At 39.7% G+C, this 25684-nt stretch overlaps 1 protein-coding gene across 10 annotated transcripts in view; it reads right to left on the reverse strand.

The window, feature by feature from the left end:
- The window catches only part of LOC125453274 (periostin-like), a 94944-nt gene that overhangs the window by 50759 nt on the left and 18501 nt on the right, over nt 1–25684 (reverse strand). For all 10 annotated transcript variants that reach the window (XM_059646728.1, XM_048532615.2, XM_059646730.1 and 7 more), the window contains exons 3-9: nt 13416–13480; nt 10599–10756; nt 9797–9961; nt 8371–8517; nt 5476–5617; nt 1963–2175; nt 272–406 (exon numbers count right to left, since the gene is read on the reverse strand). In XM_059646728.1, coding sequence (XP_059502711.1) covers nt 272–406; nt 1963–2175; nt 5476–5617; nt 8371–8517; nt 9797–9961; nt 10599–10756; nt 13416–13480 — 1025 coding nt within the window. The remainder of the gene's footprint in view (nt 1–271; nt 407–1962; nt 2176–5475; nt 5618–8370; nt 8518–9796; nt 9962–10598; nt 10757–13415; nt 13481–25684) is intronic.

Raw genomic sequence — 25684 nt, forward strand, 5'->3', positions numbered from 1 at the left:
CTTCATTAATGAAGTGGTTAAAACTATCCTGATAGGAGAACGTCTTCAAAAGTGAACAATTCTGTCAGCATTCAAATGACAGAAGCAAGCAATACGACGGCCTGAAAGTTAACACCCCCAATATTCTTGCACAATTGATTAACATGCTGAGATCAAACTCCTTTATCCTGTGTTCTAAATGAGGCAGCAAACCATTTAGAACAGCCAGATTACATTCCTTACAAAATCAAAACCAGTGCGCTGTGTTAAATATTTGACAGAGGTGCTTTACCATTGAAAGCGTCATTCATGGGAGCAAGGATTGTGTATTCTCCACTTTCTCTGAGATCAGAAGAAATTCCAGTTTCCTTCACTAAGTCATAAAATGTGGTCTGTTTGCCACTAGTCAGCTCCAAGACCTGCATAGCTTTAAATGCAATAAGAAAAAGGCGTTAGTGTTTGTACAGTTAATCAGATTTCCTATAATGGGCTTGTATCAACTCAGCCATTCAACTCAATTCAGTTCTCTCAACAATTGTCCCCATTTCAGTTGACCAGTAATGTCATGATTCCAATAACAAATGTTGTTAAGAGAGCCAAGAAGAGAAGCAATGAGAGTTTTTCCTCCTCTCTGGATACAGGCATGGTGCTGCAAGACTGAATGACTGCTAAAATTTCCCATTGTTTAAAAGGAGTGAAATGGATAGGCTGGTCAGACTGACCTTTGTGGGGCGGGGCGGGGGGAAAGTTATTGGAATAGGTTCTGAGGAAATAATATTGATCATCACTTAGATAGATAGCAATTAATCGGGCTCAATCAGCACAGAATTGTTAAAAAAAGTTTGGGCCTGAATAAGTTAATTGAATTCTTTCAGCAGCTAACAAGGAAGGTCTATGAGGACAGTGCCTTTGATGACATTTATATGCGTTTTAGCGAGGTTTTTGATAATGCCCAGTGTGTCAGACTGAACACAAAAGTGAAGTCCAAGGGATCGGTGGGAAACTGGCAAGCTGGGATCCAAAACTGGCTCAGTGGCCAGAAGGGAAGGGTGATGGTCAAAGGTGTGTTTGTGACTGGAGTTTGTTCTATTGGTGCTTGAGCAGGTAACGAAAATGATTAGATAATTCCCTTTACCGGTTCCGATAGAAAAATGATGCTGCAACTGTTCAAAACACGAGTTGGACCACAAGTAAAATTTTGCATGCATTTCCAGTCTCCACTTTGTGGAAATACGTGATCACACTTGGGAGGCCACAGAGCAAGTTTATGAGGATGTCGCCAGAAAACAATTATTTTCGATGAAGAAAGACTACATTTGTTTTTATTAGAAGGCCAAGGGTAATTTGAAATGTATTAAGTTGACAAGGGGCCTAAATTATAAAATTTTATTTTTCCAAAATTTGAAAGTTTGTACTGATGAGCTGAATAATTAAACGGAAAAATATGCCTGCGGATTGTTGGATTAGGTATAATTTAGACTTGTTTGTGATGGCCTCTTATGGTTTTTCTTGTCCATAATTCCATAAATACCATCAAATTATTTCCTCCAGTGTAGAAAATGAGGTCTAAAGATGATTGTAAACCAGCCAACGCAGCATCAGCATCAACAGGAATAGTGCCTACACTTTACAATGAACTTTTATACTGTCATTTCCAACTGATGCATTGTAATTGTGTGATTGTATGTATTTAATAACTGGTTCAAATCTGACTTCTGATCAATTATCTTTTCTATTCAAAGGCTATTTATGTTGAGATGAACAATGATGATTTCGACATCATAAGTTAATTCCCAGTAATATGCAGTTTGTTTTAGAACCAGAACAATTTTATAATTATGCTTCTCATTCAGTAAACACTGATTTTTCCATGAAAGGTATTGATGTATTATTGGCTTCACTTTAAATCAAATGAATTTACTATGCTTAATTCATATTTAATTGTCAAAAGTCATAAATACAGCATTTAGTTTAATCAATTACCTGCATCTGGAATCAGCACTTTATCAATCAAGTGAATGACACCATTGCTTGTCACAATGTCTTTGCGATTGACCATCTTCTGCCCATTAACAGTAAGACTATCACCATCACATCCAATCTCAATATTTGTTCCTTCTAAAGTAGCATAGGTGGATCCAGACATAATGGCTTCTGAACACTGAACAGAGTTGAGAATATGGTAGTTCAGCATGGCTGCAAGAAAATGACAGAAGACTAAGGTGTACAAACTGATGATCAGATTCAACATTCTCCATTACAGGAATTTGGTTGGATTCAGCTGTGAATTTACATCACTGGTAGGAGTTGAAATTTGTGGCATGGGAGAGTCTCAGCACTGTCAGGGAACTATGTAAATGGATCTCTGCAGCACAAATCAAGAATGGGGAGAGTGATTGGCATATAGTTTGCTACTGGCTTGTTTCAGTACCAGGGGAGGGGAGAAGATTGAAACCCTGGATCCTTGTATCTCATTACTTTAAGACGTAAAAAGAACTTGGCTTGCTGGGCTGGCTGTGATCAGAATCACAGCCTCTATGGAGGGATCAAGAGTCTGTGCGATTTATAGTCAGACCTGTGAAAAATGGTGTCATTGGAGCACAACTTTGTCATTTAAAGTTTGGAACTTGCTCCACTGAGTCAACCAATTATCCCCGTGCCTGAATTCAGGCACCTGAGAATATTGTGAATGGGATTGTAACCATCCATTTGTCTGTTACTGCTGAGAGGCAATGAGCAGAAAAGGCGCAATTAAAATCAGCAGACTTATTATTTAGACCATAGCCAAAAAAAAGTATTAAATGTAAAATACTCATTAACTGAACATTTCACACCTGCATGCAACAAATCCCATTTTTAAATAATATCTAAGTAGCGGCCAAATTGGTGATTTCAGAAAGAATATGGGAGCGCTTTTAAACATCAAATATAAAATTAAACTATTCCAACTGAAATAAAAATGAAAATTGAAATGAATGGAATTAAAATGAGAGAAAGATGTGTAAATCACTTGGTAGATTTTGCCAATTCATTTGATTCAAATGATTTCTGTCTTTTTTTGGGCAATTAAGAGTTAACTATCAGATTGAGTCGTTGGGACTATAACTGTTCATGGAGTTACAGGCTTCCTAGGTTTACCAGGGGAGATGGAATAATGGCTGCCTATGAGTGACAGGGTGTGAATTATATTCTGCTCCAGAAGTCTTCTCATCATGTGCAAAGCAAGTTTGTGATAGGAAATACGTGACTGCACAGTGTCAACCATGACTGATTAAGGTATACTTCAAGTGATGTTGTACCAAACACAAGCAGAGGGATCAATTAACCAGAGTTTAGAGAGGATATCTGCTACCATTTCGATTAAAAAAATTGTCTTCGATAAGCTCTGGAGATGGTGAATTCATGACATCTGGAGGCAATTAATCATCAGCAGGTTTGGCATGTTAGTAGTCCAAAAGAAGGAGAAAAATTCAATCTTTACTACCTCAACATTTTGAAGTGTGTTGCTGACAGACATGGAAGGGATGAGGCTGATTCAATCTGTTTCTGGCTCCATGTCCCTACAATATATCTTCAGATAGCTATCTTCTATGGCAACAGCTCTTTCTCACCACCTCCATAGATGCGAGAGTGAACCTTTAGAAAACACTGACTTGGCCTCAACTTAAGCTTCTATTCAGTTTAGGGCCCCACACTTCAGAAAAGAGTGAAGAAAACACTTACAAACTTGGTTCTAGGGGTGTGATACTTCAGTCATGAGGATGGAATGGAGATGTGATTATTCTCCTTACAGAAGATTAAGTTAAAAACAAAATATGCTGGAGGTATTCAAAATCATAAGGGTTCTGGACAGAACCAATAAGGAAAAGAGTTTTGTTTTAAATTGTTCATGGGATATTGGTTTCACTGATTAGGCCAGTATTTACTGCCCATTCCTAATTGCCCATCAGGAGGTGATGGTGAGTTGCCTTCTTGAACTGGTGCTTTCCTTAGGGGTGCAGGTCACTCAGAATACTGTTCAGAAGGGAGCTTGCTGTTTTACAGCCAGAAAACCCTGCATATAAAGTGAATGAGAAAAGAACCAAAAATGACTAAAGGGAAATACTTCATTGCACTGCAAATTGTTAGGGTCAATTACATAGCATGAGTGCATCATTTGGTTTTAATCATGATTTTCAATAGGGAATTGCACAATTATCAGAATTTTAAAAAATGCTGGGCCCTAAGGAAAAGGGTAGGGGAGTAGGACTAGCTGAAATGCTCTCACAGAATTGAGCTGGATAAGGCAACCTCATTCAGTGTTGTGCACGATGATATATTACACTTCTCACAACCTCAAAAGCACTATATGTGTAAAGAAGAGCTTTTTGATGTACCCATGGCAATGGAGGCATTCTCTCAGCCACATTACATGATGGCAAACTGCTATAAGGCTGGAAATACACAGCAAGCTCTCACCAACAGCAATGTAATTATAACCCGATAATTTGTGTTTGTGATATTGATGGAGAAATAAACATTGACCAGACTAATGAGGATATCTCTGCTGCTCCTCTTTCATTAAATGCCATGGATCTTTTACAGCCACCGACAGTCTTATCCAAAAGACAGTACCAGTGAAACTGTGGTGATGTCAAGTGTAGGTAGGAACTCAACTGAGACAAGCAAAACATTTGCCCAAATTTTTTTTGGAGCTTCACTTAAATGGACGCCACCCTGCTTCCGACAGCAGCTGGGAAAGAAAATCTAAGCATACAGAAAGACACGGAGCTGGGCGGGGTGATGGGGTGAAATCTTATCAAACTTTGGGATTTATTTTGAATAAAGTAGATTTTTAACCACTGGATTTCAAAAAAGAAAATCCATATTTCATGTGACGTCTAGAAATGCTCAATCACGAATAAGAAACATTTTTTAAAGGCATCAATAACGACATTCAATACTGAAAAAAAACACAACAAAACCCTTGTGAAAAATTTGGATTTGTCTTGAATATCCTTTCTAAATGTCTAGTACATGCAAAGTTTTTTATTTGTAAAATTGCCAAATATTATTCTGCCATTCTTTAAACTATGCGTTTATTGATTATCATGGCCGAATTTTTGATCATTAGGATATTAATTAAATAAAAACTCTTTGCTGACACAATCCTGGAACCACATTGCGCCAAATCTTTGTTGCTGTAGGATGACATATAATGTGTGAGTTAGCAGCCTGTCTTAAACCTCCCCACAATGTTATTTCATTAACCTCAATGGACAGCTGTTTTGCCATCATTGACTTTACACTGTTGAACAAAATCAAGATCTTTGTCCATGAGCCTATTTGGCCGATAAACAATTTTAACATACCTGAAATGCAAATACTGACACAAAACAAAGTAAGTTGAGGAATGCGGGCATGGCATCTAACAAAAAGGAGGAATTCAAATGTTTGCTTTGAACTAAATGACCTTGCTGAGCCATTTATTGCATCGTGCATCATTTAACAAAATACCTTTCAGTGCCACAGGGTCACTTAAGATGCGCTCCAGAACGTCTTTTGAAAGTTTGTCAAAGGCTTCATTGGTAGGAGCAAAAACAGTGTAATGTCCATCTTTGCCCAGGATTTCAAGCAACCCTGAGGCAGTGGCAGCAGCCTGAAAGTAAAGCACATTAGATAATGTCCAATAAGTTATAGTTCTTGACATTTTAGTTTTCTAAAAATGAACAGACATCCTGTTGTTTTAATGATCCATGGTTGACGAGTGAGGGGAGACAGTGGCATGGTGATTATTTTGCTGGAATGATAATGCAAAGCTCCAGGCAAATAACTTGGGATATGAGTTTAAATCCCATTATTGCATATGATGACATTTGAATCCAATAAAAAAAATCTAGAATTAAGGAAGGAGATCTGCCATCATTGCCCGGTCTGGTCTACATTTGACTCCTTGCAATGTGGGTGACATTTAACTGCTGTCTGAAATAGCCTGGAATGGAATCAGTTCAAGGCCAACTAGGGATGGTAAAAATTACCAACCTTGCCAGAGATGGCCTTATCCCATGAAAGCATAAAAAAGGCATAACTGTGCAAATAAAAGAATTATTTTCAGCAACATAAACGGCCTCAAGTCTTGTACATTGAGCAATATGACAAAAAGGGCACCTCCAGAGTGTGCTCCAATCTAAAGCTAGGCTCCAACTATTCATAGAAAAACATAGGTGGTAAAATGATCATAGAATCCTAAAAGTGTAGGAGCAGGCCATTCAGCCCATTGAATCCACGCTGACCCTCTGAAGAGTATCCCCCTCAGACCCAACCTCGTAGCCTATCTCTGTAACCCTGCACTTCCCATGGCTAATCCACCTAATCTGCACACTCCTGGACACTATGGGCAATTTAGCATGGGCAATCTACCTAACCTGCATATCATAGGGGATCTTTGATCTAGAGTTAGATGGTCACTTTTTAATTACATGATACCATTACATGAGTTTTTTCTTGAGTTTTCTCTTGCAATTTATTTTTGCCATTTGTCTAAGACCAAAAGGTATTGAAATAATTAGGAGCACTAGCAAACTTTGAAAAGTCAGAAATGATGAAGGCTGACATTTTAAATTGCTGTCATTCTTCAGATACAATCTCTATCTGAAAACCTCCCAATTATATACAAATTGAAAAAAAAACTGAACGAGTTGCAGATACTGAAATCAGCAACAAAAACAGAAATTGCGAGAAAAACTCTGCAGGTCTGGCAGCACCAGTAGAGAGAAAGTAAAGTTAACGTTTTGGTCCAGTGACCCTCCTTCAGAACTCATGAACTCATATCTAATTTGTTCATGAGACTGACTCCATACATATGACATCAACTTATTGAGATAGGCCAAATTTTCATGGTCATCTAATTGCCAATTGCAATTTATCCAATAAGAATGTATAGGTATATGTGTTTATAAGTGGTGTTAGTGTCACATATGATCTCACTGATAATTAGATGATCCATTAATAGAATGGTCTATTTAACCTTATCCTATCATCAGTGAAATTAAGTTTCCATGTTGGAGAAATAAGCTACTCACAGGGATAAAAGCAATGCACTGAATGGGTCATTGTATGCATCAATAACACTGGCTCCAAATTGTATTGGAGTGTGATCCAAGCAGGCTTGCCAGGGTTACACATATTGATATAAATTGCTGGAAAAACTCAGCATGTCTGGCAGCATCTGTGGAGAATAGGCCAAATCTGAATTTTTCTTCTGAAGAAGTGTCGCTGGACTGGAAACATTAACTCTGCCCTCTCTCCTCAGAAGCTGCCGCACCTGCCAAAGAAACTGCTACCTTCATAGTTCCTTTCAGGCTTTCACCTGATGATGCAATGATGCTAATTTTGTCAGGTTGAGGGTCATTTTGACATGCCATCTTTCAAGCAGTAAATGATGGCATGCAGTGACTCAGGGCATCTAAACAATTCTACTTTATATAGTTAGACAGGAGTCCACATCTTTTATAATGCCATGGTGAGATACGCTATCTTTGAGAATAGGAGGCTTTATCAGCATCAATTGTCAAATTGAGAACTGCAAAATATCGGAATGTGGTTGTGGACAACTTGCCTAACTGACTAGCATCCTTACACTGGCTCTGCCTTCCTGTGAAGCTGCTCCTCAGCCTGGTAATAAACCCTGTGGGGCCAACTAAAGAAATAGAGGAAGGCATAAATAAATAGCTGCAATGGTACAATGACTCCTGAAAGTCTAGGTGCTTGCTGGAAACAGAAAGATCCCAAAAATGATCTTTATACAGCCCACTGAATTTGGTTGGATGTGGGCCAAGTCCAGCAGTGCAAAAGTGCTCCCAGCACCTTGCCCTATGCCAGCTTTCATAAGGAAGCTGAAGGTTTGATGAGCAATATGCCTGGAGCCTGAAAACAGTATGCGGCACATTTATGTGCCTTCTGAAAACACTCCTTCAGCTCCTACCTGCTTTGTGATGGGCGCTTCAAATACCCAATCCAAATTCAACCCAAAAATTAAATCACACCTTAATTAAATGGAAAACTAACTTCTGTCTGATTTTCATTACTTGACTTCCAGACATTGTTTTGGGAATGAGATCAAAATCACCTCCAATGTGTTCAATTACAATGTCATGTTAGCACTCATAATAACTCATTATTTGTACTTGATCATTAAGTTTTTCAGGTAGAATATCAAGCATTTATAAAACAAATGCTTAAACCTAATAGTACTTCAATATTTTTGTATATGCCCAGCATCTTAAAATAAATATTTAGTTATTGTCAAAGTCAATAATTGTTGATGTTTAAAGTGCTGACAGTCAGATATCAGGAAGTCATCAGTTTATTGTATAATGTTGATGCTTAATTATTTGTTGTACAGCAATTTACCCGGAGAGATGAAAGCTCATCAGTTACTTCAATGACATCCGCAATGGTATTACCAGCTGCTGTGATAACTCGATCAATGACGTGAACAACACCATTGGTTGCAATTTGGTTTGCATAAAGCACTTTAGCACAGTTCACTGTAACAATCTGCAAAGGAACAAAGGAGAGAAATATGTTTTGTCTGTTTGTACCGATTGGTAGATTTATTTTTAATGCACAGCTTTCAAACTTCAAACTCTTCACCTTAAGTTCCACAATTTTAAGACTGTTCTTAAAGCAGTATTGTAAATATTGCATCTCAAGAGGCAAAACATGAGAAGAGTATTCTTCATTCATAACTTCAATCTTCTCCAACTGCATTCCTTCACCAACCTGCTTCTGTGGCACTTACTTATCATCATTTTATTTCAACCTGTCTCATTGTAGCCAGCTCTGAATCTGAAATGCCTGCTCCTTCCATACCCATGTAGATTTTGGCCATTCTTCACCTAATCTACATGTTTCCCCATTGCAACATCATTCAATGGTACTGGCTATATTACTGCATGAGTAATCCATAGGCCTGGTTTGATGCTTCAGATAAACGTAAATTCAAAGCCTCTGCTTCATAACCCTTCCCTCACTCCCTTCCACCACAAATTCTTATGGCAGTTTCAGAATTTGAATTTAGCATTCTGAAAGAAGGTAAATTGAAGAGCAAGTATTGTTAAAACAACTGCAGAACTTAAAGAAAAACCTCAATAGTCTTTGGAGAAGATAACTTCATTTCATCTCTTTGCACCCTCCCCTCAATCACCATCATTCATCATTCCCTCTCCCAGGTAAGGGCAGAAAGCTTTGTTTCTTTAACGAGAGAGCTTCAGTGGTCCCCTGATGCAACAGTGGATGTTGAGTTGAAAAATATTACTGTTATAACCAACTCCAGCTAGAAGGCACTGAAGTAAAAGTTCATTACCATGATTACCTTAGTCTTCCATGACAATGTGACCCTTTCTCTGCTGTGAGGTTTGGCTTGTAGCTGCAGAATTGTAAGCTCCTTAGTGAATTACTGGCAGCTCAGACATTAGTCATTGCTGAGGCTCAGGTAAGAGAATTGCAGTGAACCTGACCCCCCCGCCCCAAGTTCCGCTTCCTGCTCTATGTGATCCTGGTTCTTAGCATTCCCATGATGCAAAATACTTCACTCATATCTGGGAGCAATTGGTTTGTGTGGAAGTTTTGAAGTCAACAAAACAGACATTAGCACCTGCCGTGCCACTCCCAGTATGCTTTCGAAGCTTGGAAGAATCATGGAAAGAACTAAAACTATAGAATTATAACCACAGTCAAAATCAGACAGTATCCATCAGAGCTCTGACTCACATACACTAAGGGCAAACATGCTTCAAAAGTGGTGAGTGAAATGGAGTAAAAGCCTCCAACCTACCCCATTTGAATAATGATTGATCAAAATAGGCAAGTCATTGTACATTGATTGCGCAGTCATTCCATTTTTCATATCCTTTGTCAATAGGCGATAGTTCAGCATATGGTAATGCAAAGCATTGAGGAGTTCAATGTTCACATTGCTTAACAGTGCATCACGAATCTCCTGTCAGGGGATAAAACAAATCATACCAGTTATTTCATCAGTTCTTTGTGCCTCTTATTTAAAATATTACCTAGAGGTTTATATTACAGCTCAGATTATAGTTTCATGGATGAATTAATGCCACAAAATATTAGTGCATTTGTGGACCTTATCAACATCTATTAATAAATGCTAAGAACAGTCATGGATGGAGAAATATTTTTTACAAATGCCAAAGAAGTTGTTTATGAATTTAGTTTACTTTAGTATTACATTTAATCCTGATGAATTGGACCTGGTTCTTTCACTTCTTTCCAGTACTCCAGGATATCTTTCACAAAAATTACCAAGCAGCTAATTGAATCACACTCTGATCAAGCTTATATTTTAATTCAGCCGGTTTGAAATTTCCTTTTAAAAACAGATCATTTTAACTCTGAGGGGAGATTTTCTGATGTCAGATACTCACGTTGCGATGTGGCTGACAACTCATCTATTGATGACTGCCATCAGCCCCAGTAGTAGAATTCAAACCACAGCCACAGCTGTTCAAATTGACTGACTACAGATAACTTGTGCTATCTTTACACAACTCTCCCGGTCTTACAGCCTATTGAAAAGGGCGGCCTTTCTGGCACATATTGCATCAACAACTTACAGCATTCAGCAGCATCCAAGCTTCGTCACTTGGTGCAAAGAAGGTGAAAGATCCAACTCCTTCAATCTCTCGCCTCAGTTGAGATCTGTCTGCGTAAGTCTGTGTACTTCGAGCACCCACAATACCCAAAGTACCATAGACATGATCAATTGGAGCAACTAAAACAGAAAAACAAGGAAGCATTTTACTCAAATCTGATCTTCATATGAAAGATTCACCAGCAAACATGATGTAAACCTTTGAAATTCTGCATGTTAAAATAATGAAAATCGATTTTAGCAATAGACTATTATACTGCATGGAAACAGACCCTTTGGTCCAACTCACCCATGTTAACCAAATATCCCAAAAAATCTGGCCCCATTTGCCAACATTTGGCCCATATCCCTCTAAAGCTAATCATGTACCCATCCAGATGCCTTTTAAATGTTGTAATTGCACTAGCCTTCACCACTTCCTTTGGCATCTCATTCCATACATAATCAAGACTCTGCGTGAAAAAGTTGCTCCTTAAGTTTCTTTTAAATCTTTCCCCTCTCACTTTATATCTATGCCCTCTAGTTTCAGACTCGCCCACTTTGGGGAAAGGACCTCATCTATTTATCCTATCCATGCCCCTCATGATTTCACAACATCATTCCTATAACAGGGAGACTAGAATTGTACACAGTATTCCAACAGTGGCCCAACCAATTTCCTGTATAGATGCAACATGACCTCCGATGTTGCACTCGACTACATTAATGGTATAAATTGTCATCACCACTTCCATTACGGACATTCCCAGTAACCGTGCTCTGAAGAAATTTGACAACTGTCATCAAATTCAATTTGGAAAAGGAATGACATTAATGTATTGATGATGTGCAGAGCACTCTATTGTCAAAATGTAAAGTGTGTTAGGTAAGTACCTTTCAAAGGTCTTTTAAACTGTCATTGATTTCAACTACTTAAATTAAATCGCATTACTGTATTGTAAAATGTAATTCCGAACACGATGCAACTCCAGTGGGCAACAATGATTAATTTAGTGCTTCATTCACATTAGATCAAAGCTATCTATTCTGGGATGAAGTCTGGTGGTGCAGTGGGTGGCATATTTGTCTCTGAGGCACATGTTCCAGTTTCAATCCATTCACCAGGAATGTGTATTCATATTCATAACGCAGCCGAGCAGGCTGAATGTCAACTTGCAAATCTTTCTAAAATACAGCAATGACAAGCAGCCAGAGCGAGAAAACATTCTCGATCAATCATGTGAAGAAGAAAATCTCCGAGACTCTGTGGTGTCTATTCTTAGGTCCAGCATGCAGGTAAAAAGTGCATATTGCCACCAGCAACTCAGACTCCTCAAGTGAACTAAACCATTCTATTGTGGGAATAGGCTCTCCTAACTGTAATTTGACTCGATTCTACTCAGACTTTGTTACAACCACAAGCATTCTATTAAGAAATTATATCTGTGAGAAAAAATCTTTTGAAACAAAACAAACTTTGTTTGAATAATGATTTAAAAATGTTTTCAAATGTTAACATTTCATGTACAAATAAACAGGCCAAAATATTCATGCTGGAGGACAAAGATGAAAACTTTCAAAAAAGGGATGTTTTTTAGCAGTGATACACAAAGTAACAGATTCCTACTGGGTGCATAGAACAGATCAACTGGTTAGAATTTTTTAAATTATATTTAATAGATTGGTCAAACATTATTGAACACAGGGCGAAATGCTCTCTAACTACAGTTTTACAATGACAAACAAATGCTCAATGATTTATGAGACAACTCAAGACTCCTAAGAGCTCTTTAGCTCATTAACTGCATGATACAGGTCTCCTGTTGGCTCATCAGGTTTGCCTGAGAATTTACTGCAACATGAAGAATAGGAAGGCTGCCAATGCTGAACATGTTGATCCCTAGTAGACTATCAGCAAGAGTATTAAAATTACTTTCAGCAGTTCTGAGTAAGTACAGCAGGAAGCAGGAATACTGTAATTATCCTCAGCCTCACTGTGTCCACAGGAATCGCTATAATAATTTCCAGTACCTTGAGGTGGAGAAGCGGGGTTGATTACTAAGGAAACTACAGTTACCTTCATTCAGGATGGATGGATGGATACATGAAAATGAGTCATGTACTCACTATGAGTCTAGTTGAAAAGTAAAGTTTATGAGGTGGTTGATTATCTTCAGGGCCTGACTTTGGTATTCCAGATTACAGCAGCTTTCTTCAATATAATACATAATTCATTAGAGTAACCTTCAATAATAAAGGGATCGAATACTTATATGCTGCATTACTGAAGATTTGTTACTTACTAATTACTAGATAAATCAATAGTTATGTCAACTGAAAAATCAATCTCTATTGACACATTTAAGTTGTGTGCTGCTTTCTAACATTCTTCTGGGGCTTTCATGAAGAAAAAGGTCCAACTAAGATGTCATCCTCACTGTACAAATTGCTAATACTGGTTTGATTTTGCTTGAAATAAACCTAATGCTTCGCGCCAGGAAAATTAAATTCAATTTCCGTTGCTTGCATTATTTCTTCACTGCTATGCCTAGGGCACTGCTGAAAAATCTATCACCAAACCAGCATTTAGGATTCCTGGATTATCTGTTAATTTGCATTCTCTCCAGGCAGGTCTTCCGGCTCGGAGCAGATGGTGGAGATATCATTGCAAGCAACGATAAAACAATTGGCATAAATAATAAAAGCAAATTCCTGATTTCTTAGCAAGTCTACTGTATGCAATTATTAAAGTGGCACCTAATCCATGGTAAAAATGATTAATTCTGGACATCTCAATTACCTGCTGGGCACCCATGCCCTCCCTCAAGCCTCATGTATCCTGGGCAGCATTCATACAGCACCAACCTGTAGTCAAAACAAATGAAAATAAACATATAGTTTATCTGCAAAAATAACCTAGTTGGAGATGCGTAGAGGAAAACAAGTCTCTAAGAGATGGGTTATGGTTAAATTGTTCAGAGCTCTCAACATACAAAGAATGCAATTCTCTGTGACTGCTTGTTCTGTTCAAAAACTTAATTGATCTTTGTGAGAATGGGTGTTCAAATTGAAATGGAGTCATAACTGATCCCAAGCTGAATTTCCAATCTCATCATCACTAAGACACTCATTTTCACTTCTGTAACATTGCCCAAGCTCACCCTGCCTCAACTAGTCTGCTGCTGAAACCTTCATTCGTCCCTTTGTTTTCCGTCAATTAGGCCATTCAATGCAGGCCTGGTTGATCTCCCACATTCTACTTTACCCACACGTTATCCAAGTTACTGTTGCATGTGACTTATTTTGCACCAAACCCCATTCACCTGGCACCCATATGCCAGCTGTCCTGCTGTACTTTCTACTAAGCAATGTCTTGAGTTCAAAGCTCTTGTCTTCGTCTTCAAATTCAATATGGCCTTGCTCCTCCCTATCCCTGCATTCCCCTCTAGCTCTACAACTTTATGAGTCACCTTCACAAAATCTAGACACTGATTTGTATTATCTTACTTTTTATTAACTCAACTCATGTTCTAATCTGTAGGACTGTCACATAGCATCTCTTCAGTAGGCAATAAACTCCCCCTTTCTTTAAATCAGGAAAGTCTGATTAATTTGTCTCTTTTTATAATTTAAATACATTTGGGTCAGGAAAGAAACATCCACAAGGAAAAGGATTCATTTTTAACTAATCCTGTTGCAACAAACTGAATAAGGGAGTGAATTAAAGGGCCCAATTCATCCTTCCTGACCTGGGTGCATAACCATTTGGGGATATCCCTTCCAGAGCTGCAATGATTTAGGGATCCTTGCTGGGGGACTGGTCATAAGGCTTCAACAGCAAAATCTATCAGTTCCACCAATTGGTGGTGCAATGGCTCAGTGGTTAGCACTGCTGCCTCACAATACCAGGGACCCAGGTTCAATTCCACCCTTGAGTGACTGTCTGTTTGGAGTTTGCATGTTCTCCCCGTGCCTGCGTGGGTTTCCTTTGGGTGCTCCAGTTTTCTTCCATAGTCCAAAGATGTGCAGCTAAGGTGCATTAGCCATGCTAAATTGCCTGTAGTGTTCAGGGATGTGTAGGTTATGGGGGATGGGTCTGGGTGGGATGTTCCAAGGGTTGGTATGGACTTGTTGGGCCAAAGAGCCTGCTTTCCACACTGTAGGGATTCTATGATCTGATTTAATCTCTAAGTTTATATTTGATGCTGTGTCTTACCCCTCCTGAGAAACACCATGGGTCATTTAAGTAATGTTGTTCTTTGCACAGCTCACTGATGCCAAAACTTCAACAGAACAATGATTTACGTGAAACATGCCTGCATTACAAGCGAGAAATGTATCTTTTTATACATACAAATCTTGTCATTTACAAATTGTAAGGGGTAGATTCAGATTTGGTAAGTCTCAAAACGGACAGTTATGAATCAACTTGTTTTCCACTGTTTTAGGGAATTGACTGGGTAAAGGGGATCTGCAGTACAAGATTAATTTAATCCCTATAATTGTAAAGATATGTGTTGTTCAATGTAATGCAGATCATGATTTGGCATAGTTGATAAGAGCAAAGTTGTTAGGAAATTCTAATAGTTTCACATTAAATAGTTTCCACAGTTTTTAAATGTTACTGATATTCAGCTAAATATCTACCAATACAGCAAAACATAAACTGACCTGAGCATCAAAACAGATTATGACAAGCCCAAGATTAACATGGCTTGACGTGATGTAGTTGCTCTATATATCCAAATTTTATTTCACTAATGGTCCTCAGTAGACCCATTGTTTGTGAAATGCAGGTGCACTAACAGTACTGGGGCCAGTTCTACACATGTGCTTCCCTTACATCAACTTATTTTTTTCTCACTGGTAGTTCATAACCTGATATTATAAACATGTTATTGAATCATACAATAGTTACAGTGTGGAAGGGAGCCATTCAGCCCATTGTTTCGATGACACATCTCTGCAAAACAACTCAGCTATTTCCATTTCCCCGTCCTTTCCCCGTAGACCTGCCAACATTATCTCTTCAAGCATTTATTACATTACCTTTTGAAAACCATTATTGAATCTGCCTCCATCGCGTTCCCAGGCAGTGCTTTGTGGATACTATCCACTTGCTGCTTAAATTTGTTTATTTTTAACTCAGAATGTTTTTGCTTCTTTTGCTAATAACCCTAATCAATGCTATATGGTACTCAACACTTCTGTCTTTGGAACAGTTTCCCCCTTCCATTCTTCCAGACTCAAAAAGTTGCTACCAAAGGTTTTCTCAACCTTTTCTTCTCCAAGGGCAACTCCCAATTTGTCCTTTCTATCCATATAACGAAAGTTCCGTGTCCTTGGATCCATTTTTGTCAATCTTTCCATTGCCTTCACGTCTTGTTAAAAGTGCCCAGGCGCAAACACTATACTCTAGCTGAAGCCATACTAAAGTGTTAATAGTTTGTCATAACTTCCTTGCTCTTACACTCTATAATTTTTTTTCACAAAGACAGGATCCTTCTATGCATTCATGGAATCCTCACAGTTTGGAAACAGGCCATTCAGTCCAACAAGTCCACACAAACCCTCTGAAGGGCATCTCAACCAGACCAATCTGCCTAACCCTGCATTTCCCATGGCTAGAGCACATAGCCTATACATCCCTGGATACTATGGGTAATTTAGCATGGCCAATCCACTTAACTTGCACATCTTTGCACTGTGGGAGGAAACTCCACACAGACGCAAGGAGAATGTACAAACTCCACACACTTACCTGAGGCTGGAATCAAACCTGTGTGGCAGCAGTGATAATCACTGAGCCACCGTGCCTATTAATCATTTTTATTTCACGAATTTCAACTTTGCTGTCAAGCCTGTCATGTAACGCTTTACCAAATAGCTTTTGGAAGGCCCATCAGCACCACGTCAACTGTATCATCCTCATTAATCCTTCCCTTTAGTTCACTTTAAACTTTAGGTTAATTAAAACAAACTACTGGTTTTCTATAATTAATCTACATTTTCCCAAGTGACAGTTAATTTTGTCTTGGATTATCATTTCTAAAAGCTTTCCCATCACTACGGTTGAAGTGTAATTTATTCTTGTACACTTATTTGCACAAAGTTTCATTATATGCAATTCTTAGTTCACTGCATCACCTTTCTATCAAAGAAAAATTGGAAGTCTACACAGTCAGTGGCTCTGTGATTTCTACCATATTTCCCCCAGTATTTATGTTGCTGCTCATATGTTTCTGGTGATTTATCAACATCATAGAGCCAGATATTCTAATATATTATCTTAAATTAATCTTTTTCAATTACCTCCTCTTTCACTATAACTTCAATTGTACCTTCTTCCTTGGTAAAGGCAGATGCACGATATTCTTCGCGAAGGTCAGCTATGCCCTCTCCTGTCATGCATTAACCCCCTTTTAGGTCTCTGACAATCAACCCTGTCCTGCCTTTTACTCCTTATAAGTCAATAAAAAACCTTTTTGCTTTATTTCCCTCCTCGCTAGATTCAGCCTGGTTCTCACTAGGATTACCAACTTTATTTCTGCCACATGCATCTTTTTTCTGATTCACTTAATTGCGGCGCATTTCACCATGCAGGGAACCCTGGTTTGGTTTTTTTAAGCTTTTCTGGCCATTCCTCTTAATTTGTGGAAACTGTTTGGAACGTGCTTGCCATTTCCCAGGGTAGTCGCTTGGCAGGGAAAATGTGTCCCTAAAGACCATGTGATTCTCCTCAATTGATAGACAGGATTTAGTCAGCCAGTTCCCACTCACGTCTTGCTGACCTAAAGGATATTGTGACATCAATAATCTGCATTGCTCTCTCTCTCCGCAAGGCAGACCTTAGTAGAAATATGTCAGCGAAGCATCTGGCTCCTACTTTGGAACTGTTCAGCACGTTGTGTGAAATCTGGAACTCATTGCGAAAGACAACACAGATATGGGCAAGGAATCCATCTTATGGTACTGCAATGTTTTGAGCCCTGTTAAAGTTAACCTCACAAAAGATGCTGCCTGAGATATCAGCTTTCCACTAAAGGTTAATAAATTAGGCAGCTGCAAAATGCAAAAGGACAAGATTTCCTCTGGCTCCCATCTGTGATCCAAAGCATAAACATGGCAAGAAGGTCTCCCAGGTTTCTTCGCTTCAGTAAAATAATTCTAAATATTAACTGCTAGAAACAGTAAACCGATAAACAATTACCCACGATGTCAATGATCCCACCAGCATGGAGACAGAACTCACTCTTGCTGATAACCCATGTGCACATTTTACAGAAAATGATTTATTTATTCTAAAATCAATACATCTGGTAGCTATAAAGCATTAAATGCATTAGCTACTGCCAAAGAAAGAGCAATTGAGCCATTGCATTGAACCATTTAAGCCATATAGCAAATAGAAGTGTGTATTATGTCTACTACAGAAAGCCAGACAGGATTTCTTTGAACAGACATCAGATAGCACGTCTACTGATTGAAGCCATTTGGAATTAACAATGAAAGCCTTAAGTCAACGAACTGCAGGATCCTCAGGTCCACTTTGACAGCACCTGGCCTGTTTACACACGCCTGTGAATCATGTTACATTGCTGCGAAGCAAAATGAAACCCATTCCACGCAGGTGGGAACTTGTGCTGCACAACAAAGTCAAATCAGGCCACTTTTAATTGCTGTAAGCATGGGGCCATGCCTAATTCAGAACAGCTGCTAACCTGATGAAGAAAAAGAGGCCGCTGCTAAGTTACCACCATTGGAGACAAAACAATTTTACTGCTGAATGAAGTGATGTAAAGAAAGATCAACCATAAAGTGTGCAAACAAATGGATTCCTTCCTTTTAATAGTAATTGATTAGGTTCACTGACATGTCACATTCCAGGCAATTGTATGCTATTGTGGGAAGACTAAGGTAGTGTGTGACCTCCTATGCTTCATTTATCAAGTAAGCAGAGGAGTAAAATAAATGGGTCACATCTGCCCATTTGTGTGAAGAGCTTTATGGTCTCAGAACTGGGGGCAACACAGTCCTCATGCCTCTTGTAGCAGGAGGATCACAGGAATTTTGTTGTCTTTGGCATCAGTTCTTTATTGTTGATGGGCTGAGTCGAGCCAGTTATAAATGTAGAGGTTGTGGTCAAAGAGGTGAAGGTCATAAAGAGGATGTAATTTATCCAGCTCACACGGCAGCCAAAAGCTGGTCAAACATCGACGACATGGGTGTATGCAAAAATGAAGGGTGGAAGTTGATTGATGACTAAGAGGGACCTGCAGATTCAACATATATTTTTTAAATCATTCACAAGACATTGGCATCTCTGGCTTGGCCAGCATTTATTGCCCAAAGGAGACTTATATAGTCAACATTGCTGCGGGTCTGGAGTCACATGTAGTCACCATAGAGTCATACAGCACAGAAACAGACCCTTCGGTCTAACCAGTTCATGCCAAACATAATCCCAAACTAAGCTAGGCTCACCTGCCTACTCCTGGCCCATATCCCTTCAAACATTTTCTATTCATGTACTTGTCTAAATGCCTTTTGAACATTGTAATTGTACCTGCATACACCACTTCCTCAATCACCAGACGAACCTCTCTCACTGTAAAAAAATGCCTCTCATGTCTTTTTGAAATCTCTCTCCTAACACCTTAAAAATGTGCCCTCTAGTGTTGAAATCCTCCATCCTAGAGAAAAGACAACTATCATTAACTCTATCTCTACCTCTCATTATTTTATGAATTTCTATCAGGTCGCCTCTCAACTTCCTACGCTCCAGTGAAAAAAAGTCCCAGTCTACCCAGCCTTGCTTAACAAATCAGATAAGGATGGCAGATCTGGGCGCAAGTGAACAAGTTGAGGTTTTCTTGCAACAATCAATTTTCTTACAATTGCCATAGGTCTAGATTGTTCTTTAAAATTCTGGTTTTTTAAACACAATTGAATCTAAATTTCACCATTTGTCCTGGGCAGATTTGAATTCATCTTCTGAGACCTTTATCCTGGGCGTTCTGGGCTACTTGTTCAATTGCATTATCACTACACTACCACCTTCCCTACAATGACTACACCTTCTTCTGGCTTAACAGAAATTACAGGAGTAACTCAGTAGGTCCAGCAGCATTTGTGCAGAAAAATCAGAATTAACATTCTGAGTCCAGTGACCCTCCTTTCAGAACCCTTCTACAGTTTAGAAAATATAACCTTTGGTTAAAGTGCCCAATCCTCTCCCTAATTCCTTATTTGGGTGCTGACTATTTGAAGAAATTTACTACACAGCAGGTACAGAACATGTTGCTGACAGGAACAATGAGATGTTGTCAGGGTTATCACACAGGCTTACCACATCATTTTTGCATATCTCTAAAACCCACTTCAGGCTTTCCTCCTGAACACCCACAGATGAGGCTTCACCAAGATCTTGAGTATCAATTTCTGCTGTGACTGTGAATATATTGACTGCCTGCCTTAATGTACCAAAGTGTAACACAGGCAAAGCAACTTCCATGTCTGATTCTATTTGGTAGATTGATTTGTTTCTCCAAACAGCATATATGTGCTCTCATTTAAAGACAGCAAAGCACTCATTCAGTGTTATATTGAAGTGTCAGTCTGGATTAGGTATTCCAGCCTCAGGAGTGGGATTTGAACAGACTCTTAGTGTATATTTAAGGCGGAGATAGATAGATTCTTGATTTGGAGAGAAGCCAATGTGTATGGGGAAAGGGCAAGAAAATAGAGATGAGGAATGTCAGATCAGATGATCTTATTGGATGGCAGAGCAGCCTGACAGTCTACTCCTGTTCCTATTTCTTATGATCTTAACCCAAAATCTTCTAATTCAGAGGCATGAATTCAACCAAGTAAGGCTGGCGCTATATAAAGTCTTGTCAGGATGTAGTGGTATTAAAAATGATGTGATTTATATAAAAATGTTATATATTCTTTTTAAAAATAGCTGGCGTAGCAGACATACGATGGCAACAAGTGTCAAATATGCTATGCCTCATGAGTGCAATGCATAAATTGGGAGTGGCAACTTGACAAGGGAGTCATGGTCCTGAATGGAATATGAAACAGATAAACATTAATTGTATCTGCAAGCTTTTCAGGCCCGTGAAGATTTCTCAGGCATTTAACCACAATGCAGGTGTGGAACTCAGTTCAATGGCAGAGGAAAGGAAATTGAAATGTCTGTAATGCAGGGCTGACCTGATGGTGTCAAGTTGCTCTCCAAAAAGTTCAAAGTTACAGCTAAAGTCAAACAAGTACTTGTTTTGATGCTTCTGATTACCCAGGTAACGCACAAATTTTCTGGCTGGATCCTCTCAATCTGAAATATTTGTCTCAGATGCTGCCTGACCTGTCAAGCAGTTCCAGCTTCTTTTTTTAATCTCAGATTTCCGATATCACAGTCTTTTTTTCCATTTGACTTTCTGGTTGGCTCAATTCCATGAACAGCACATAGTGCCATCTTCTTTGGATGAACCACACTGAGGACCCCCATAAGCCATAGACCAAAGAAAGAGGCTCAAAGCCAGAAATGCCTCTTCCTGCCTCAGTAACACTGCTCAACCCGACACACACCTACCACTGTGTACCGGTACAGCCTCCAAAACTAGTCACAGGCTCTAAACAACAGAGAAGCCCCAAAAGGCTTCAGCAAATTAGCTGACTTTGTAACAATAATTCAATTAAGTCAGTTATAGGGGGATGGGTCTGGGTGGGATGCTCTGAGGGTCGGTGTGGACTTGTTGGGCTGATGGGCCTGTTTCCACTCTGTAGGCGCTCTACAATTCTATGAATTCGACAGTAAATGATCAGGTTATTGAGTACAGTTTCACTATTTATAACCTCTAGGTTTCCAGTTTGCTGTCATAACCACTAGACCAAGATATTCATTGTATTTGATGCCAGAGAAGATAACTGTGTAGGAATTCCATCCATCAAACCCCAAACCATGTGTTAACACCTACTTCAGTCAAAACAAATCACTTTATCCTTGTGTCCAAGCTAATAGAAAATAAGCCAATGCACTTAATTTTATTTTTACCATTGCATCCTCTGCAGAACGTTCTTGCAAATCCACAAGATTCATAGTTGTAAAATTTTAGTCCATTAAAAGGTTCAAAGCTCTACTTGATTAAAAAAAATGTACATATGAAATAACTGCCCAGGGGTCAGTATCCCATCACCAAGCCACTAGTTGTTTACACATGCATTGTATATGGGCTGTGGCCAGCCAGTCCCTAGACCAAGGAGCCCTTCTGAATCTCCTGTTTATCTTTTTTTTTCCCTTGCTTCTCTCCCACATCACCGTGTCTGTGAAATCAATCCACTTACTGACTGGAGTGTCGATTTGGACTTTGAATTTCAATAACTAATTCATTGAATTGATGCTCGAAATAATTTGCAGTAATCAAATTTTTGAGTGTCGCTGAGCCATATACAGAATGCCACAATGCTTTCACAACTTCTGAGGTTTGGAGAAATATAGAATGCCCCCATTTCCATCGTGTATTTTGGTTGGCTTGAGTGAATGACCTGGTAAATGTAATAAAAGCAAATGCAGATGCGGCTGAATAATATGATTAATTACTGTCCATTCTACCTGTCCCCAGCGGAAACAATCTTCTACGCTGAAGCTCTTGGAAAAAGGTTTGCATTTTGGAAGGAAGCCATCTGGAAAAAGGAATGTTCTTTCCAAGCAGGATTACAAGAAATCTGTGCATTTGGAATAGTTTTTAAAGGGAAAAATGTCTTGCCAGACTGTGGTCTGAATGCTCACATTCCACATGTTCCATTGAATGGCTACACAAGAAAATGATCTCAGCAGGGGTCACATGAGCCCAGACCTGTATCTGAAAGAATCACTGGACAACAACCAATGTCAATTGCTGGAGGAACAGTAATGCAAATGTATAATATACAACGCTGCAGGCATAGTGAGTTATTTTCTTATCTGTGATTCAGATGCAGTATTTCTTGAGGCTAGTTTTCTTATCGACTGCTATTTCCCATAGACCGGAAAGTGGAGAGACACCTTAACAATTGAAGAACTTTGTTGGTAGCTTATCTCCCTGATTAGCCTGCAAAAATAAATGACTTGATTTCCCCAGAAACTAACATTGCTGATAAAGTGGAGTGAACTGATGAATGGTTATACCTGAAAAGTTCATTTCTCTTCTCCACAGACAGCATTTGACTCATTGGCTGTTTCCAGTGTTATCTGTTTTAATTTGGGATTCTGTTTCTTGTGCATTTTACATTTAACTACAGAGAATCTGTCCACAAGCAGGATCTGCCTCAAAGCTGATGTTCCATAATTACAGTATTCAAATGTCAAATGTTTTACAAAGTCCAGCCCTTACACAAACTCATTTATTCACTGTTATCCCATACGTAAATATAGATTACCACATCAAGGTTACATACTGCAGATTCCTGAAAAGCTAAAATGCTGACACCTTTTCCTGTAAAAGCAATAAGACTCAACAACAGGCTCTGCTCAAACTAAATTTAAAGACTGCGCACCAAGGAGTGATGCTGCAGTTTCCTTCAACTGGTTAATGCAAGCTTTCTTCACTTTCTCACCCCTAAAGGATAGGCAAACAGATGATCCATCCTTCAATCCCTGTAATGCTGCCTGAACAAGCAGAAACTATAGGAGGAATGTTACTATTGTCTGATTGATGTGGGCTATGGCAAGAATTGTCGTAGAATCGCCAGCACAACCTGGGTCAACACTGGGGAGAAATGCGTTGCATCTTTTATCATGTCATTAGCATTCGGGAGAGTTTCTCTCCAGGCAGCAGCCAGCTTCCAGTTAAAGGGAGATTATCACTTGTTAAAATGCCTTATTAATGAGGTGAGATGTGCAGTCAATATGCAGCTTCCTATCATACTAAATGCACCAAACAAACTAGACATCAAGAATTCTTGATCTGGAAATCACAGCAAGGGCCTGATGACTTTAGCTCTCCACTGACTTGGAAGAGCCTTCGTTTGCTCACCATGTAATGACATCTCCAGGCACAATCAATGGGGACCAGACACGTACATCTCTCGCTCACGGATACTGGTGGCCAAGATTAGACAATCACTCACGTTCCTCATGGCATCTTTCAGGTCTGCTTGCTCATAAAGCACAGGCTTGCATCGCGGGACGCATCAGCACCTAGCATTGAGGAACCACAGCAAGAACACTGCCTGCAGACACAGACATCCGGCTCACAGTCTGGAGCTGGCAGCATCTCAGGGCTGCTTTCTCACTTAGCACTTACCTGCATGCACACTGTGCCCAGCCCTCCTTGCTTTACCATGCCATTTGTCAGCACCCAAGTCAGAATCTAAAGACTAGCAGTACTGCTGTACTGATGTGTTCTTCTGCACAGACACACAGTCTGTGCCAGTAGGGGTCTGTCTGGGTTGGAGGGGGACAGATAACGGTTCCTTTTCGTTTGGTTCTTTCACTCTGATGTCAATAGAAGTTTGAGGCTGAAATTGACTGATTACATACCTGTAAATAATGTTCTGCGACTGGACAATGGCAAGCTGTGGGTGTCCACTAGGTACAGTAGGGACAGAATAGGGCTGGCTTAGTGAAGGCATTTAGTTGGGGGCGCAGCTACAAACAGGGAAACCATGTGGTGTGGTGGTCAAACGGTGACGGGTGAGAGAAAGGCAGGAATGTGTCAGCCATGTTGGCTAGTGCTGTGAGGAGAGTGGCTTTGTGTCTGCAGTGCTGTTATGTTGCCAGTGAGGGGCAACACCAGATTGTCAATGCTTGTCCAGGTGCACTGCAGCCTTTTAAAGAAGCACAAGGGATGTTGGGCTTTTGGTGAACATCCGCTGAGTTGTGAGATTTTCCAGGAAAGGCACATGATAAGATGGGGCTAAAATCAGATGGGGGGCACCTTATGGTGGCATACAGAGTTAATATGGCATGTTTGTTGAGATATAGAGAGAGAGCTCAATAGTCCTTGTGGCAATGAACCCATAAAATTCTTGACACAATGGCCACTCTGCCAAGTAAATGTACGATTCAGCTCTATGAGGTGAAGAAATGTCTTTCAGGAATACTGTGCTGCTGATTGGACCTTGCAGTGAGGGAAGATTTCACCCCTCTATATTGTTCCTTTCTCACCTGCTCAACATTGGGAGAGCAGTAGCCTTGCAAATGCAAGTACAAGCTTGTATCTTGTCTCAATACCATCAATACTCCCCAATTTTGCTTTCCTTCCTAAAGAAGCAGCATCTTTTTTTCATATTTTGTTTCTCCATCCCCTCTCCTTTTCCTCTATCACTGGTGCAAAAGGGTAAATGAATGCAATTTACGGCGTAAATTCTTCTCATTATATCCTCTTCTGTTGGCTTCTATGGGGAATGGATTTCCTCTCCACAATTACATCGCTGGCAATGGGAAATTAGTTCAAGCAAAATGACAAATGTAACTCTCTAATTTGCACCTGCATGCTACAGCCCATTGAGACTGAAATAACTCCACAGAGACTGTATCCTGTCACCAAGTCACCCTTTACTGATACATGGAGAGCCTTTGGCACTGAGCCAGCTTCCTCAGAGCCAACTCTTGGAGTGAACAGGATGTCTGACACTCTCAATTATATCTGTCAGCCAGGGCTCCCTGATTGGACCAGATTAACAGCATCAGTCAGAAAATCATTCTCTTCTTCAAGCAGCAAAGGCAGAGTGGTGACATCGGCCGTGACCATCTCAGATTCCGAGATAACTCCAATGCTTCACAGAGAGGGAGAGCCCATGGGTTCTGGTACAGTCAAAAGGGCAGATGAGGAGCCGGGCATATTTGGCTCCAGACCATATGCAAGTTTGCAGCTTTCATGTTGTCCACGTGTTTGTTTGGGACTGTCATTCCTGCCCGAATTTTATATGTCGCTGGATATGATCTCATGTCAACCGTGTCTCGTACCCAACCATTCCTGTGGTTCCTACACCAAGCTTTATTCCTTGAAGTAAACCGTCCCTCATGCTTAGTGATGTGTTTTGTCCAGGACTGGTGTTTCTGATGCCATTTTACCCTCCCCT

The sequence above is a fragment of the Stegostoma tigrinum genome, chromosome 6, assembly GCF_030684315.1.
Source record: "Stegostoma tigrinum isolate sSteTig4 chromosome 6, sSteTig4.hap1, whole genome shotgun sequence".
Classification (NCBI taxonomy): Eukaryota; Metazoa; Chordata; class Chondrichthyes; order Orectolobiformes; family Stegostomatidae; genus Stegostoma; species Stegostoma tigrinum.